This window comes from Rhinopithecus bieti, unplaced genomic scaffold, assembly GCF_001698545.2.
Source record: "Rhinopithecus bieti isolate Rb0 unplaced genomic scaffold, ASM169854v2 scaffold_74573, whole genome shotgun sequence".
In the NCBI taxonomy this organism is placed as follows: domain Eukaryota; kingdom Metazoa; phylum Chordata; class Mammalia; order Primates; family Cercopithecidae; genus Rhinopithecus; species Rhinopithecus bieti.
Window position 1 is genome coordinate 918,391 of NW_016828021.1, and position 20,029 is coordinate 938,419.

At 34.8% G+C, this 20,029-nt stretch overlaps 1 protein-coding gene across 1 annotated transcript in view; it reads right to left on the reverse strand.

Moving 5' to 3' along the window:
- The window catches only part of LOC108523542 (contactin-associated protein-like 2), a 1,139,721-nt gene that overhangs the window by 874,956 nt on the left and 244,736 nt on the right, over positions 1-20,029 (reverse strand). Inside the window, exon 3 of the mRNA XM_017864187.1 lies at positions 17,907-18,054. Coding sequence (XP_017719676.1) covers positions 17,907-18,054 — 148 coding nt within the window. The remainder of the gene's footprint in view (positions 1-17,906; positions 18,055-20,029) is intronic.

Genomic DNA, 20,029 nt, shown 5'->3' on the forward strand with positions numbered 1-20,029 from the left:
GTGGGGCGGGGGGGTGGGGGGGGGAAGAAAGGCCGTGTGTGCATTCAAGGTAATACAAACAACATTCACCTTTTGTGAAAAATGCTATGTGAGGCACAGGGAAAATGTCAAATCTCTACAGACGGTGTGGTCAGTCAAAGAATTCTTCCACCTCATTTAGCAGGTGAGATGCTACCCTTTCATCAAGTATCTCACAAGTCTCTTGTTATACAATGGAGAGGTGTTTGTGGTAGGATATGCACTTAACAGCAATATACAGAGCGTGTACCTGTTACTTTTTCCCATTTCATAATGTGTGAAACAAATGTATAAAGTATTTGTCATAAATTCTGATATATCAACTAAGTTGACATTGGAGTTTTAATAATCTTTTGTTAATGCTCACTCAATACACAATTTCTAAGAACTCTCCAAAATTAAAAATTAAAATGACACATGAAATAGCATGCTAATGGTAAGTCAGCATTTCAATACTACTTTATCATGCCATTTCAAAAGGCTTATGAAGTGCTATACTTAACAACCACTAGAGGACATTTGTTAAAGATTGAAAACAGTGCTATTAACTAACATATATTTTATATTGATTTTAAAGAGTTGTCTCTATTTCTTCTCATCTCTCACTTCTCTTTCTTGTCTCTTTCTAGAAAGCTGCTGTAATTCTTAGCCAATGTACATATCCTTACACTCCTATAATGTTAAAATGATCATACAATTTTGAGAAATCAAAACTGTGACTTGATAAGAGTAATTCTCCCGAGAATTTTTGTGACATAAATGTGCTGAGTCTTCCTTGCAGATATACCTGTTTTTTAGTCATTATGCTGAACTTTATATTAGTTACTAGATATTTTTGCCTCTCATTCTTGTTTCTCCTATGAATTAATTTATTATGTAAAAATAGCTTCAGAGTGAACATTCTCTGCTTTCTTGGGCCCAATATGCTCCTTCATAGTTCCACTGGGCATACAACAATTATTTTTATTTTCCAGAAAAAAACTGAGACTGTTATTAGCTCCTCCTCCCTTAAAAATGCATCTATAAAATGTCCAAGTGTGGAAAGGAATCCCAGTGTGTCCCATACCTGTGGTTGTACAATTATCCCCTAGTTTAAATTGCTGAGTAATTGGCCATTTCTTACCAACAAAGTCATTTCGTATATAGAATAGATAAAATAGGGATTCATTCTTTCACAAATATTTCGAAAATGTCTATTACACTGCAAAGCAAAATGCTCACACTCAAAGCCCACCTATTGATGAATTCTAATAGAAATGAAAACGTACGTATTACGTTTAATGAAATGTGATGGAATTGCATATGGGGCTAAGCACTAAAACCAAATCCAATACGGTTCTGCTACTAGTTCCTTGTTGGGAAGTCTCAGGAGGAGCCATTTCCTCTTTGAGGGAGTTCTCAGTTCTTCATCTGCAAAGTCAGTAGCTAGACTAGAAAATATATGTGAAGCCGGCCACCTCTAAACATTTTCTGGCTCCATGACTCCTCTCTTCTATTCTGCTTTCAAGTCGGTCATTGCAGAGAGCAAATCTCTTTTCTGAGTATTATAAATTATATTTTGATCTGAAAGCAACTCCTTCTGGAAAATGCTTATTTCTCTGTGTGAGCATCAAGACCTCATTTTTGATGCTTAATTAATGTTTAAGGCATGTTTTCTTGTGAGGTTAAGAACAGATGCTGGACAATAAATTTCATTTCAGGGTTGAGAATATAGGAAGTAAACAAATAGCTACTACATGAGCCTCTGCACTACCAAAGGGAAGAATTAAGAACAGCGGCAGCAATAATAATAATAATAATAATAATAATAATAATAATAATAATGGCTAACACGTATAAATCCCTACCTTGAACCAGCCATGGTGCTAAGCACTTTCCAGTTATTACCTAATTTAATCTTCATGACAAATCTATGAAGTAAGAATTATTATTCCTATTATGAGTGGCAATAATGGGGTTCAGAAAGCTTAAGCAATCATCTCAAAATATACCCATTTAGTAAAGGTGGCATTTGCTTTGTCTTTAAACCCAAAGGGCCATCTCTTTTCATTATATCGTATCATTTATAATAAAGAATAATGCTACACTTCATAATATGATTACCACAAACAATCCCTGTGCATGCACAGTCTGTTCTAAACTAAAAAGTGACATTGTGAATGACATTGTGAATAATTCTTTGAATTATTACAATTTTAAGCATTCTATATGATATGTAAGCAGGGATAAATTGTGATATAAATCACAACAATATACTGATATTACACTACTTTTTCATGTGACATTTAAAATATAGATTTTAGGTACTATCTATAGTGTTAGTATCTGAACACTAAGTAAATTAATTTATTCAGCTAGTGTTTTTTTTCTTTTCTTTTCTTTCTTTCTTTCTTTTTTTTTTTTTGAGATGGAGTCTTGTTCTGTCGTCCAGGCTGGAATACAGTGGCGCTATCTCGGCTCACTGCAAGCTCCGCTCCCGGGTTCACGCCATTCTCCTGCCTCAGCCTCCGGAGTAGCTGGGACTACAGGCGCCCGCCACCTCGCCCGGCTAGTTTTTTGTATTGTTAGTAGAGACGGGGTTTCACCGTGTTAGCCAGGATGGTCTCGATCTCCTGACCTCGTGATCCACCCGCCTCGGCCTCCCAAAGTGCTGGGATTACAGGTGGGAGACGTGCCACCCGGCCTTTTTTTTTTTTTTTCAAATAAAGTAATCGGTTGTCATTTTGGGATAATTATTTATAGGTGGACCATCAACACATTCCCAGTTGATTCAAGTTCCCAAGACTGCCAGAGAAGCAGCAGAGAATCACTGAATCTTGGAGGAGAAAATACAAACAGGGGCCGCTGTAAGTATCACAACTAGTCTCCGGGAACACATGAGTGTATACACACATGCATCATTGTATGTACAGACAAGTGAGTGCACACAATGACACGAGAAGACCATGAAATAAAATGAAACCAACATTGACTTAGAATAAGCCTTTTGAAAGAACAGCAAGATGGAAGCTTAAAATTAAAACTGATAAATAAAAGGATGAGAACTTTTATGCACATCTGAATTTATACATTGAGATTCAAATCTTGTACATATTTTAAAATGATATTTAGAGCAAATTATATATTTTTTCCATTTTCACAATTTTGGCTAATGATTTTTTTCATTTTAATTTAAAATGGTAAAAACACATGAGATCTACTTTCTTAACAAATTTGTAAGTGCTCAATGCATTATTTCTGACTGTAAGTATGATGGTGCATAGCACATTCCTAGAATTTATTCGTCTGCTCAACTTCATGCCGATTAATAGTAATTCTACATTTCCTCTTCCTCCCCAGCCCCTGGCACCCACCACTCAACTCTTTGATTCTATAACTGTGACTATTTTAGATGCTTTATGTAAGTTGAATCATACAGTATCGGTCTTTCATTGATTATAGTAATATTTCAATATTAATAATAAAGTTATTGATTATTAATGCAGAAAAGTATAAAAAAGGTTATCCATAATACTACATCTCAGAAATATTAGTATTATGATGTAATTTTTGCGCAATTTTTTCTTTTCTTTTCTTTTTTTTTTTTTTTTTTGCAATGGAGTCTGGCTCTGTTGCTCAGGCTGGAGTGCAGTGGCACGATCTCAGCTCACTGCAAGCTCTGCCTCTCCGGTTCACGCCATTCTCCTGCCTCAGCCTCCTGAGTAGCTGGGACTACAGGCACCCGCCACCATGCCTGGCTAATTTTTTTGTATTTTTTAGTAGAGACGCGGTTTCACCGTGTTAGCCAGGATGGTCTCGATCTCCTGACCTCATGACCCACCCATCTCAGCCTCCCAAAGTGCTGGGATTACGGGCGTGAACCACCGCATCCGGCCCCAGATTTTTTTTTGTATTTTTAGTAGATACAGGGTTTCACCATGTTAGCCAGCATGGTCTCGATCTCCTGCCCTTGTGATCCACCTGTGTTGGCCTCCCAAAGTGCTGAGATTACAGGCGTGAGCCACATTGCCCAGCCTGCACATTTTTAAATCAAACTGCTAAGTGAAAGAGATACTGATCTGTATAAACAATTTTATATTCTGCTTTTCTTCACCTAATACATATTTTTTGTTGTTGCTGCTAGTAAAATTTCTTTAAATAATTTGCAATGGCTGTTCAACACAGTTTATTCAACCACTTCCCTTTTTGTCATCACTTTCAAATAACTACTCTTAGGAAAATCGTACTATAGATGTACTGTGTTCCCCTCAAGGACAGAAAATTTTCTTTTAAATTGTTACTTTGGAACCTTTGAGAATAAAGGACCACTAAACAAGCAAATACATAATTGCTCTTATTTTACACTTAGGGACTGAGTGAATAAACAAAAAATTATTTTGTTCTTCATTTTCATATTGTTAAAATGAAAACAGTTCCTAATGAAGATAGTTGTTAGCAGTATTGTGAGGTTTTAAATAAGGAACTTAGCACAATATCTGACATATAATCAATGATTAATAAATTTGTGATACAAACTATAATTACAATAGTAATGATAATAATTATTTTTATAATCATTCTTTCTATGAATCTGTTATGCTCTGATTTTATGCTGTCTTTAAGAGGCAACATGCTTTGATAGAAAGGCCAAAAATTAAAGTGCCATTGCTTGTTATGAGAGTAAGTTAATTCACTTCTTCAACTTTGGTTTTCTCATTTGCAAAATGGGGGTTTAATTACCTGTTTTGCATCTTTGTTATAAGGATACAATACATATGAGCTGGACAGCCTAAATAAATGCTACTTATTGCTCAGCTGCTAGCTCAAATATTTCCTACTAGGTATAGTTCTGATTCAAGCTAGTGAGAATTAATCTAACAAATGGTAGTTTAGTTAACCAAACCACCCACTATTTCTTCAATTAAAAAGCAAGCATGGGAATAGTAGTGTATACTTAATTTTGTAAGGTGAACCCATTGTACAATTGGAGATAAGATCACAGTCAAGAGTATCTTTTTATTTGCCAAAAAAAAAACCCCAAAATCAGAATTCTCATATAACCCCCTCCCCAGTTTTGTGCTCAAGACTCTTACTAAGTAACTGGATTATCTGTGCCAGACTGAGGTTGTCTAGAATTATCCAAATAGCTCTTTGAGGTGGTCAGTCCAATTTAAATGCAATAAAACATCCTCCAAACCAATTTAACGGCATCAACCACTAAAGTAATTGTTTGAACTTTCAATAGAACACATTTTCACTCTGTGTATTATGCCTGTCTAGGCACAACTCCAGATAAGCATGATTAAGATGACACAGTGACTTCATTCTCAAAATCGGAAGAACATTCACATGTATCATTCAAATTCTTCTGACAACCCTATAAGTCAAGGGAGAATAGGATGTGTGGCATTTTAGGTGAATTGGAAAGGTTTGGCTGGGATTGCTGAGCACATCACCATACAGTGGTATTGTGTGGTGTCCCATGGTCAATAAAGGTGTTACTAAAAGTTCAAAAAGATGCACAATCCCAGGCCTGCATCATTTACTTCATTAGTAGGAAAATAGCCCTTTGAGGGCTGGGAATGGTGGCTCATGCCTGTAATCCCAGCACTTTGGGAGGCTGAGGCCGGCAGGTCACGAGGTCAGGAGTTCGAGACCAGCCTGTCCAACATGGTTAAACCCCGTCCCTACTAAAAACACAAAAATTAGCTGGGTGTGGTGGTATGCACCTGTGGTCCCAGCTACTTGGGAGGTTCAGGCAGGAGAATCGCTTGAACCCGGCAGGCAGAGGTTGCAGTGAGCTGAGATCGGGCCACTGCACTCCAGCCTGGGTGACAGAGTGAGACTCCAGCCTGGATGTCAGAGTGAGACTCCAATTCAAAAAACAAAAATAAAACAAACAAACAAACAAGAGCCCTTTGAGGTGGAAGCTAATAAGTGGGGCAAAGCTATTTTATTGATTTGTCTGCTCTGTTTTAGAGAAAAGCAGCTATTTTCTCTTTATGCTATTTATGAAGGTTAATGCTTGTTAAATGTGAATAGAGTGTGTGAAAACAATATAAATTTGTATTCTGTTAGCAAAGTATATTCTATAATGGAATAGTATAGAATGTAATGTACTCTATAGAACATACTATATCTGTAATAGAATATTAGAGAATACACTTTGCTAACAGACTACAAATTTATATTGTTTTGAATGTCTTTTTTTTTTTTTAGCAAACGTGAAATGCAAAGGAACAGCTATATAAATAAACCCCAGCCAAACTATGTGGCAGATCTAATCAATCTCTTCTTGATCCCAAACTTAAATTCACAATAAGGAAAATGTCCAATTAACCAAAGGAGATTATAGATTCAAATTGATCCTGGCTGAAAAGATGATACACTTAATGGCAAAATAAAAAGTAATGTGTAATTAGTAACAATAAAACCACTTAGATTAAAGATGTTTAGAAGAAATGTTGCATAATTCTCCACAAATCACAGACAAAAGATATGAGAATTCAGGAGGTCATTTTCTTTTGCAATATTTATGCTGGTGAGGTGACATAATAGTATTTTCTTCTACAATATATACATAGGAGATCTATATATGTAGGTATACTTTAACACTATAAATATTGTCCTTATCAATATGAAGTGTATGGAAATCTCAGCATGCAGTACATGCTTTCCGCAAATAACAGACACTGCTATATAAATCAAATGAATGTTCAGTCAATTCTTACAATGTGTCAATTTTTCTTTCATAGTCCCTAGGAACACAATGAGCTGATTTCTAGGTGACACTTCCGCATCATCTATACCAGCAGTTCTTACCCAGGTGCAGTTTGGCCCCTATGAGACTTTTGGGTCAATTTTGGTTGTCACAACTGAGGGAAATATGAGGTACTCCTAGTATTTAATGGGTAGAAACCAGGGATGTTGCTAAAGGTTCCAGTGTACGGAACAGCCCTTTCCTCCAAAGCCAAGAATTATAGAGCCAAAAATATCAACAATGTCAAGGATGACAAACTTTAATCCCTACTGACAAAACTTTATCTTTACTGAAAGTCAAAAATATAATTTGTTTTCAAACATTTATGTACTAATGATCATATATCTAAAGTTGCTAAGTGTTTACCATAAGAGACCTAACACAGGGACATCTTGCTAAAAACATTCCATAAATAAGGACTTTTTTCCTAGGAAACATTATTTGGGAGTGCTTGAGGGTAGAGTATTCAAATGTTTACAAAATGATTGTTACAGGTTGAATGCTTTCTTTAATCCTTGAGATTATTCCCCCATTAATTGGTAATAAAAGAGAATACTGACAGTTTCTTTAACTCCTCCAGTCCAGCCAAACAAGCATGAAAGGTGAAAAACTAATATGATAGTATTTTGAGCATGTGAGAAAAAATATATATGCTTCATTTAGAAGCATAGAAAATATAAAAAACTAAATTTGAACATCTTGATTACTTCTTTTCAAGTCTAACTATAAAAGATCTGATACTATTCTAATAGGAATAAAATATTTAATCTCTGAAAATCACTGATTTCTAATTCAAGTAATTTAAATTGCTTGAAATTTTAAAATGAGCATACTAAATAATTATTTTATTATGTTGTTACTTTTAATTCATGAGGACAATTACTGCGATCTTAAATATTTGCTCTTCTCTCCCTAGCTAAGCTAATTTAAATAGGTGATAATTAAAACTAACAACACAAGAATAAAAGCTAATAAAAGAATCACTTACATATATTTGCAGTGTTTTAAATTTTATTGCTTTCCCCACATAAAACGGATTATAAGTGAAATGTTGATGGACTCTATAACTGTAACTTAGGCTTTAGTACTCTCTGCAATCATCTATCAAAAATAAAAATTAACATACATATCAAAGGTAGTTAAAATATCTCAGGGGGTAAAACTACCTAAGAAAATACACTAACTGATATTGATAAATTTTCTGCACCAAAATGCAATTAAATCTTGAGTTGTGTTTATTTGCAAGTTGTTCTTCAATGAGTCCAATATGAAGAAGATTCGTCATTTAAATTTTTCTGCTGGACATGTGGAATGCACAGTACTACTGAGATATTTTTCTTACTGGATATCTCCTATATATTCTTAGGGTGATAATCGATGGGCCAGAGCATTTCTATGGTCATTAGAATTCACAAAATTGTATTTTCTCTGGGCCATCACTAAGATTATAAAAAGCCCTTGTGGGTGAAGAAGAAACAAAGAAGAATGAACCAGAGGAGAAGAGTATTAAATGTCAGAGAGGAAGCTCTGCTCTAGATTGTTATGCAGGATTTCTAGGTCTGCGATTAATTCACTTATGCACGTCACATAACTCTGTGGATTTTGGTTTCCTCATTAGTAAAATAAGGGATTGGGCTGGATGCTCTCTCGGGAACTTTTCAGCTTTGAAGTTCTCACAGAGTACACACACGGCTCCTCTTTGTAGTAATCAAAATATCTTATTTATAAACCACAGTGAAACATAGTTCTTTTCCATTACCTTATTCTTCTCTTTAACCAGGCACCAAAATGTGTGTATATATACTTCTGTTTTAATATGTTTACATTTCTTGGGAAATTATTTTATGAAAAACTTGGGACTAATGTGTATAATAAAAGTTATACCCTCCATTATTCTAGAAAGTATACTGTTATTCATATTTCAGAGTGACAGACATAGGTCTAATTGCATATTACTCTCTGCCAGAAATTTTAATTTGCTTTTAAATCGACATTCTTGATTTTATATGTCAGTTTAACTTTGAAAGTTCTTGAAAGTAAATTTAAATTTAGATTTTACGGTAATATGATGTGACTCCAACTCTGTATCAGTGACATATTAAATAGTTCTCCAAAATACAAGCTAGCTGCCAATTGTAACTGTCTTGTCCCTAAATATAAAGGTAGGCTCACCATGTTCTCTCATTAAACAGAGTCAATTGTAAGTTTCTTCCAAGTAAACAAATTACACTAGAAAAAAACAATGAAATACTGATAGCATGTTTCCCCATAGAATAAAAAATGAGAACCTATATTTCCATGCTTTAAATTTGTTCATTTCAAATGTCACCCTCAAATGGTAATCCAGGAATGAGATCCACTGAGTATCTGATCCACTAGCTATCTACTTTAGTCAACCCCTGCCAGAAAGGCTGATACCCAAATTACGTAAAAATGTCTATCGTGTGCACCTTCATCGATAGCCTTATCCCTACGATAATATTTATATGTACAGATCAAAAAGTCATTATCTCAAACTGACATTGAATGACAACCCACAGAAATCCACATAATCTCAAACTGACACTGAATGACAATCCACAGAAATAGTCTATTACAAAGCACTCCAATTCCAGTTTGAAACACAAACTATTCTTAAAAGCACTAAAAATACTACATGTGCTCAAATCTAAGTTCCAGATCTCCTAATGGCAAGAACATTTCTGGTTACAACATACAATAGTTTTTAAAACCTAATAACATGAAAACTTAGAACACAGCATATCCCAAATATGTCATATAGTACATGACAATTTTAATTACCTCTTTAATTACCAGTTTATTTTATATAACTTGGCAGTGATATCTATTAAATCTATTTTTATGTTAAATTACTTTTATGTTGACATTAATCTGGATCTTGAATTTTTTTTTCCTCTGATGATAAGCAATCCATATACATAACCATGAAGCAACCTCAAAATTATGGTTTAAAATAACCAGAAATAATAATACAAGTCATACAAATATTTAAATTAGAAAAAAACCACTGAGTTATTTGCTTTATATAGCTCTGTTTGAACATCTATTATTATATTTAGTTTGGCAATTATTTCAATATTTTGTAGGCCCCCTAGAGCATTATTCAATATGGAGCAATAAAATCATATCCTGTTCCACCAGTAAAATAATCTATACAGCCTCAAATAGAAAACAGTTTTCACTGGGGGAATAAATTATGTCTGTACCATTTATATTTGATGTCAGTTCACTTCAGCAAACATTTATTGTGTACAGGGAGCCTACCATTTAAGGGGATGCCAGTGATGAATAAGGTGACACTTGCTGTCTCCTCCTCCCAGTATCTTACAGTTGACTTTATTTTGAATTATTTTGTTAAATATTGCATTGGAAATATTCATGTAATATAATGGTATATGATATCTGATAAATATTCTTATGAAAATAAACACGTGACTCACTGTGGAAATTCAGAGAATTCTTGTTAAAGATTGCCTCTCAACTGAATCTTGAAAGATCAAAAAGCTTGGTCAGGTAAAGGATGACGGAGAGGGTATTTTGGTTAGAGAAAGTATCTCGAATGAGTGGGTGTTAAACAAGCAGGTCACTAATGTATGACGAAAGATAGCTTGTATTCATATTTGGATCATAAAACACAATATGACAGGATTTAAGACTACAGAGGTGGTCGGTGGGTGGGGAGAAATTAAATTTCAAACAAACAGCTTGGACTTTATAGGCAATGTAGCATCATTAACATGTAGTCAGCCCAGATGTAATATGGTCAGATTTGCACTTAAGATTTAAAATTAGCAAAATGCTTTAAAAATAGTATAATTCAATGTCTTTAATCTTATTAATATTAATAAGATTAACAAATCTGTCATAAATATATTGATCCTCTAAGCAATGTAATAATTTACATATTTATCTATGTACACTGAAATGAGACTTAGGTTGCTAGCTAAAAACTCCAAATATGAAATAAATTATGTTCTTACCTCTGTGTCTCTGTGTCTTTGAAAATGTTAGTCCTTGTCTTGAATGCTCCTTTACCCCTAATTTCTGTTGCTTCTTAGTGAAATCTTATTTCATTAGTCAATATAGGTGAGGCTTCCTTCTCTGTCATAGCATTTATCATAGAGTATTTAAACTATTTACTTATTCATTTATTCTGCCAAAAATTAGTCTCCTTGAGTGCAGGGTTTATGCTTCAGGTTGTTTCTAAATGCCTGAATGCAATACATGTTCACTGAATAAATTGAAGCGATTATAAAACCAAAATATAAGCACCTGGGACGCCTCTATATGATACAAAATTAAACATCTAATTTAAGTAGAACACACAGGTTGACTTCCAAAACTGATGTTTTATTTTTTTCTCACTTAAACTGATGTAAACATAAATTTGTAATGATTTTAATGAATCATTTATATATATATACACACAATATTGTGTTGAATAGTGTTTCTGAAAGTCCACGTCCACTCAAAACCTCAAAGCATGGCCTTATTTCAAAATTCGGTCATTGTGGATTGTTCAGATAAGGTCATCCTGGTTTCGGGTAGATCCTAATTCCAATAACCGATGTCCTTAGAAGAAGGCTATGTGAAGACACAGAGACACAGACAAAAGCGAAGAAGTTCACGTGAATGTGAACCCAAAGGCAGAGATTGAAATGAGGCAGCAACGAGCCAAAGAACGCCAAGGACTTCTGGCCACCACCAGGAGATGGGTGAGGGACATGGAATGTTTCTCTCTCCAAGCTTCCAGAAGGAACTACCCTTGCTAACAACTTGACTTCAGACTGTGCCCTCTAGAACCATGATAGAATACCTTTCCATTGTCTTAAACTTTGTCTTAAGATTGCAGAACTATTTTACAGAGACCCCAGGAAACGAACACATTTGTACTTGGCAGCGTCTCTTGCCTAAGCAGAATGAGAGTGAGGGCAGTTAGTGTGTGTCCTGAGAAGAGGGCATTCTCACTAGAGACGCAGGTGTGCCATCAATCACACACTGTCTTTTATTTATTTGTATTTAACTTCTCCTGATACGTTTTGTTTTTTTCTCAGGCAGCAACATAATTTTCCATCATGATTTGTATTGAGTGACATACAGTTTCTATTATTTATTCATCCAAATTAAAAGCCTATATAAAAATTACGTTCGTTGCGTGTACGTTGGTTTCCCAAGGTGCTGTCCTTACTTTTAAGAGGACTCTGGCTAAAAGCTAATTAAGTATTTGCCATCAAAAATGCTCAGTACTTTAATCAATGCACTGTGTTTGGCTTTTTAAAATGAATGTTTGAGTAATGCAGCCATAAATGATTTTTTGAAATTATTAATCTGAGACCTCTTCCTTTTGCTTTATGAAGTCCCACTGGTATCGCATAAGAAGATTAGTGTCTGTGCTGTGGGAGGAAGCTCACTGAATCAAAAGGCATGGGACATATTGCTAAGTTTTAAAAATAACTTAATGCACTTGTTTCAACTAAACTTGAGGGAAAACCAAATGTAGAGGAAGCAGAATGTTTCAAAATGAGTTTAGATTTATTGAAATTGGAATTCATATTATATTCAAGACAAGTCAGGAAATAGGAACAATAGAAGCCCTAAAGGCTTCAAAGCAGTGGCCTGGAACGAAATTCTCCACCTGGAATAGAGTCAGCGTCTTATTTCAACCTTGAGAAGTACCTCATTTCTCAGATGACAAAGTGATCATGGAGGGACTGCACAGAGGAAAGATGGCAAACACAAGGGGAGTTACACCAGACTCACGGTCAAACAGAAACAGTGCTCACATGATGATTTCTCTCTCTCTAGTTTTCGGGCGAACTTCGCAGTGACAGAAGTCCCATTGTCTCACTTGCAGGTTTAAGACAGATCCCAGGTACACCCTCTCAGGAGTTTCCAGACAGATTAGAGAATTCATCTCTCTTCCACAGGCAGGATCAAAACGATGTTTCTCCTTGCTGAGACCCTAGAGGACACAGCACTGCTATTCTCTGGGAGGGCATAATGGGGGGCTGTGTCTAATCTACATTTCCCAACTCAAAGTTCTATGATTCCTTTTGTCATTGAAAAATCAAAAGAAAGCTCTTGAGACAACAGTTCACTAAGCTCAGGAACACGGAGTATCATCTTCTAAGGGCTCTTTCTAGTTTGAACTCTAGTATAGAAAATTTACATCGAAGTAACTTTTGGAAAGTGTTTCGTAACAAATATGTTTAACATATATATTTTTTAAAATACAAACACGTATATTTTTCTTGGAAAAGAGATAAATGTAATTTGCATTCTTCGCAAATAATAAATGGAAAACCATCTTATCTGGACATTTGGTGTATGCTCTGGTATGAACGCATCCTTCAGAGTTCAATATTTGGAAACTTAACCCCCAATGCAACAATGTGGAGAGGTGGGACTTTTAAGACATGAATAGGTCATGAGGGCCCAGTTTTCTATTATGACATGATGCAAAAAGAAGGCCCTTGCCAGATGCATGTCCCTTGACCTTGAGCTCCCCAGTCTCCAGAACTGTAAGAAATAGACCTGTGTTCATTCTAGATTACTGAGTCCCAGATATTCTGTTACAGTAACACAAAACAGACTAAAACTGTGTGGTTAGTAAGATGACTGGTCATTACATTATTGACAGTAAAGACAGTTTTCAGGATGATTATATTTTTGTTTTTCAAACTAAGGAAAAAAAATAGAGACTGACACTTAACTTTTATAGGTCCTTCATGTTATAAAAAGACATGAAAAAAATAGATGCTTTGTTTCCTCTAAGCTGCACTGTCCAATGTTAGCCAGTAGTCACATTATTTAAATTTGAATTCAAATGAATTAAAAATTAAATGAAATTAAAAATTTAGTTCCACAGTTGTCTTAGCTACATTTCACATGCTAATAGCCACATATGGTTAGTGGCTACAGCACAATGACAACATCTACATCTTTGTAGAAAGTTCTATCAGAGAACATTGCTCAGGCCTAGTTTTGTCTTTTCTTTTCTAAAATATATTGACTCTTATATTAGTTTCATGTTGTTGCTATAACAGATTATCCCAAACTTAGTGACTTAAAATAACAGAAATTTGTTTTTTCACAACTTCGGAGGTCAGAAGTTCCAAAGTGGTGTCACTAAATGAAATCGATGTGTTGGCAAGATCACATTCCCTCCAGAGAAAATCTGCCCCTTTCCTTTCCCTCTCCTGGTAGCTGCTGGCATTCCTTGGCTTATCGTCACATCACTCCAGTCTCTGGTTCCAAGGTGTTCACATTCTCTCCCTTCCTATCTGTGAAATCTCTCCCTGCCTACCTTTCACAAGGATACATGTGACTGCACTTAGGGCCCACCTGGCTAATGTAAAATTGTCTTTCCCTGTCATGATTGTTAACTTAGTCACATCTGCAAATACTTACATGCTTACAACTTCCAAGAATAAAGGCTTTATGTTATGAGAGGCCATTACCCAACTTACTACATCCAACTGAAATGCTACTTTTTAAATTTTATGTTGCTAAGTTACTTACTCCACTGGCATCCATTGATATAAATGTTAATATAGTTTCCCAAACCTATATGATTTTCCCCCAAAGGGGCTTATACAGTAGAAAAGTCTGTCTTCCTGATTTGCTTGTTATTTTTCCTTCTGTTCTTGTAATTGTCAAAGCCCAGGCTTGATAGAAAAGCCCATGACAGCACAAACTCACAACTTTATAAATCTACTTGTAACAGTGATAGAACATGTGGTCACAGTTTAAGTCCACACCTGTGGACTCTAAGTGACCTCATTGACAATGTTTGCTTTAAAATTATTACTGGGCCGGACGCGGTGGCTCAAGCCTGTAATCCCAGCACTTTGGGAGGCCGAGACGGGAGGATCACGAGGTCAGGAGATCAAGACCATCCTGGCTAACACGGTGAAACCCCGTCACTACTAAAAACAAACAAACAAACAAACAAAAAAACTAGCCGGGCGAGGTGGCGGGCGCCTGTAGTCCCAGCTAATGTAGTCCCAGCTACTTGGGAGGCTGAGGCAGGAGAATGGCGTAAACCCGGGAGGCAGGGCTTACAGTGAGCTGAGATGCAGCCACTGCACTCCAGCCTGGGTGACAGAGCGAGACTCCGTCTCAAAAAATAATAAAAAATAAAAATAAAATTATTGCTGTAAAAAAAGTCACCTCAAAAATAAATATGTGTCTAGCAATCGTAATGAGAATGAAGAAGAGCCTGCAAAAACTACTTAAAACAATCAAATAGATTATGAATAGATACATGATAGATACATAAATAGATAGATAAGTGGGAATCCGTAGAAATATGAGCAAGATTCTTGAACAAACACTTAAAAGAAGGTATACATATGACAAATAAGCATAACCTGTTTTAAAAATCAGAAACATAACTAAAATGAGATATGACAAACACTCACCAGAATGGCTAAACTTTTAAACAATACTAAATATCTTAATTTGTAAGCATCAGGAACTCTAGGTAATTGCATTGGAGACTTTGAATTGGTATAACCAATTCAGAAAAATTTGTGTCATTATTGGCCAAAGGTGAACACACATATATGCTAGTTTGTTATTACCACCCCCAGGTCTATACCCAACAGAAACATGTTTAGTAATTCTTTAGAAATAGCCAACATCTAGAAACAACTCAAACGTTCGTCAGCATGAAATAAACAAATGATTATAGAATATTCACAAGATAGAATCATACTGAGGAAAAGAAACCACTGTCTCTAATATCAGCATGGATAATTCTCAGAAATATGATTTTTAACTAAAGAAGTCAAGTGTAAAATAATGCATCTTTTATGACCCCATCTGCATGAAATTTTTTGAAAAACAAGAACTAATCTATGGTGATACAAATCAGGTGAATTTTTACATTTAAGAGTTACAGTAACTGGGAGAAGGCCTGATCAGTGGTTGCGGCGTCTTGATATGATGTTTTGATTAAACTGTGGATGGTCAGATGGGTGCTCATTTTGCTGGGACTAAAAACAGAGCAGTGATAGAGAGCTTTGGCACTATACCAGACCACCTGGTTTCCCTTTCAGACCTATCACTCAGGCTATGTGCTTTTGGGTACATTTTAACTTTTACTATTTTTATTATGATTAACTCTATGAAATTATTTATCCCACTTCATCTCTCAAAGACCATGTCTTTCTCATCTACTGTGGTAATGTTACCATTTAATACGTTTATCATACATGAAAAGTGCTCATTACATAATTGCTAATAAAATAAATTGCACATACACAGTCTCCATGAAAGATTTATATATATATATATGTATGTGTGTGTATGTGTGTATATATATGTGTGTGTGTATATATCTATATATGTGTGTGTGTGTGTCTGTATTTATTTACTAAAAGCTAAACATGGTTCTTAACAAAATTTGTGCTGGTCACAATTATATCACATTTGGTTCTGGCCTTCCCGTCATGATGCTACGCTGAGAGCAAGACTATGTGTGAACATGACACTCTGTTCATGAATGACTAGACCACATATGACCAAGGATTCTAATTTATGTTAGACCTCTTTTTGGGCCTCTCCAGAAATGCTAAATTTTCCTTCTAAAGAGCTACATTCTCCTGAAGAACTAAATCTTTTGTCTCTCTACTAATTTTATCTGCTACAATAAAATGGTAACCAAATAAACAGTTTTTGAGAATTGTTAAATGACCTCCATAACCGCTTTTTTGTAGTTTGCACATAACACTATTGCCTATGAATTAATGAGACGGTATTTGGGCACTATTATAGCTGATATTTTGACCAATTTCTGTTACTAACTTTATATAGAGGCGAAAACTTCTTATATTCTTTTATATAAAATACTAAGTATCTAGTGTGTTTTAGAAAGCTTGTCCAACGGAGGCATTTGAAATTTTCTGCTTAGTGTGAACTCATTTTTGTGGGTTTATAGGAATGAGCAGGAAACGGGCTAATAAGAGACTTTTTGCAAAACACAGAGGAACCAATCCCCTCCTGGTTGATACCCAGCCTCTTTGTTCCCCCAGGCAATTGTAACAGCAGGAAGAAAAATTTCCGGGAATGAGGAAAGTATATTTTACTAGGGAATTCATATTTTGAAGCCAATGTTTGCAAATCATGTGTTCATAGATTAAATGTATACTGCCTAGCAGTCTCACAAAGAAACAACAACCACGACTAGAGATAATCTTGAAAGCAGTTCTGTGTTGGTATCGCCTTCACAGAAGCAAATAAGCAAAGATATATCCTCTCAAGAAGAATTCACCATCAGCCTTGGCCCAAACAAATTTCCACAGATAAAATTTTAAAGAAATTGAGGTCGCAGTAAAGAATATGGATAAGCATAAGGATAAGGATAAAAAGGACAGACAGGCAAAGGGGATAAGAAGAAAAAGTGGGAGGTAGGAGAGTAGGAGAAAACAACTACCATTTGCAAAAACTAGCAGAAACAATAGACAGAAGAATTATAATCCCCCAAATTCATATGTTGGAATCCTTAGATATAAGCATAATGTATTGAAGAAATAACAAGAGAGATTTAAAATATGTTTAAGGGAAACTAACCTCTTTAGATGACAAAATCGATTTGAAAAAATAAATTAAATTTGGTAGAGAAAACGTCATTGACTTTAAAACCCAGTGGCTGGCTTTAGTATAAGAATACGCATAACTGAAGAGAGACACTTAGTGAACTGGAAGGAAGTTCTTCGAAATGTTTTCAAAACCCATCATAAAGACCCAAACACATGGATAACAATATAGCTTTCCCCTTTTTAAATATTTCATAAGACAAGACAATTTTATTAATAAGCTTTGTTATTTAATCTATCGAACAAAAAAGTTTCCAAATCTTCAACCTAAAGTATAATTAAGATATAGTGACATGTCTGTTAGTCTCTGTGTGTGTCTATAATACACACTTATAACATACAAATAGGGAAACAACCTTTTATTTTTTATATATATGTAGGTATCTATGCATAGATACACACATATGTAAATGAGAAGGTAGTTTATTGTCAGAGAAAGCAAGTAATGTGAAATAATTTTTAAAAAACCAGCTTACTATTTAAATAAAGATAAAACCTGCCACAAATTTAAACAACATGATACTCACAGTAAGAACAGCCATAAACTTCAATTCTGAGTCCAATGCGACCTTCTCCATTCCAATCCAGAGGCACTATGCGTACATAGCGGGCGATAATAGGATGCTGTAATTCATGCCGGACCACACCATCAGAGTTAACATTTCCAGGAAATGCCTAAAAGGAAATGGTATTTTAAAATTGGGAAAACACTTTAGAAACAATCATGTTCTCTGCTAGAATAAACACAAATCTCATCCAATGGTAGGGCTTGCAATTTCTTACACCATAAATAATTTGAAGACGGCTGCTTCCTTACTTTTAATTTGAAAATAAGTCCAGTTTTAAACGGAAAACAGATCAGATTTTCTATAGTTCCTTTCATCCGTGTAAATATATGTTGAAAGAATGAAAGACTAAATGCCCCCCCGGCTGTTGTGTTCCATACACATTTAAATGAGTTCTAATATTTTGCATTTAATTTATACAATAAATGATTTTTATAGAATCTAACCATATGTCTTGCTTTCTAAAATTCTCCTCCACATTTTCTCCCATAAAATCATTAGAAATTTAAAGATAACATTTCAACATTAGTGAGATAAAGAAGAACAACCGAACACGTTGTGAAGAGGTCAGGGTTTTCTACCTTTTATTGGAGTAGACACATTTAGAGAATTTGTTCAATGGATCAGAAACATGTTAATTCAATTTTTCTCATTATAGAAGATTCTGTCAAAAGAATAATTATCCATGAATTTCATCTGATATTGAAAGTTCACATTGTCTTTCCCCCCGCCACCCCCCAGAGGAGAACAAATGGATTTTTTTGGGAGGCATACATAAAAATCATTCAACAAAGATTTACAAACTATCTATTTCATAAGTTAGAGCAAGATAATATGGGATATTCAGGGATGTGTGAAACCGTAGACTAAGTACTCAGAAGAAACCCATCTAATGAAAAAGAAAATGTCAGTATAAAGTTATAATTCAGGGAAGATTTAAAGAAAGAAACTATTATATTTTAGAGGATGTAGTAATTCAAATAAAGTGAAAGTTTGCACTAAATTTAATACATTAAGCAGTTTCAGGCTTCATATATAACATTTTCAAATGTCCCTATAAATAGCATAAGTTGAGGCCTTTAGCATTATTTTTTAGAAGATATTCTTTTAGGGTTTTATTTAAATTATCTTAAAATCATATAAATAGTGCATTCTAAAGGTCCGCCTTTATAGATCACACTTGAGATTTTAGCCTTATCTTCTAGAGGCCCATTCTCTTTTAGATTTAATATTATCTTAAAATAATATCAAATAGAAATTTTAAAAAATATTTTTTAAATCATGAAAAAGATGCAACACAGGCATTATATTACATTGTTAGTATGTTGTCTTCTTTGCCTAAGGACTGAATTTGCTTCTATCTAAAACAGAAGTTTGGTCTTTTAAAAAATTTTCTTTAATAATGATGTTTTAAAGTTAGGCTACTAATAAAAAGTAAAGAGCGAGAGACGTTTTTAATTTAAAAAAGAAAATACAGAGTAGCTTCGGAATTGAAAGCACTGGCTTCAGTTCATCCAAGCATCACAAATGTAAGTTTGTAGTAGAAGATCTGTCACCTAACCCTCATTCCCCTGTCAAATTCTTGCGCTCTGAAATACAAAATGTGTAATGTAAGGCCTAGTAATTATGAGAAGTATATTGAAAGATTTCCCCTGCATTTAAACAATTTTATATAACCTTTAGATGGTACCAGCAATCCACATAATGGATAATATTTAGTCTATGACATGGACAATTACATGTTTTAAAAATTGGAATGTTCTTTAGTGATGATTCCTGCTGCGCTCTTGGTTTTCTCAAATGAGTTGCATACTACCACTGCCTTTTAAAAATAGCCATACCCTTCTGTAATCCACAAAGCAAAACTATTTGAGCAGTAGGTCTTGCATTTTAACATTTAATAGAGCATCCTCATTGCATCCTGCTGACACAATTTCATTAGAAAAAAAACTTTCTAAAAAGACATTTTCTTTGTAGGAACTTTTCTAACCAGCTCTTAGTTTTACAGAGAATCTAAAAATCTAACCAAGTATTAAATTAAACCATGGCTGTATTGTAAGATCTCTATTGGGTTCTCTGACTTC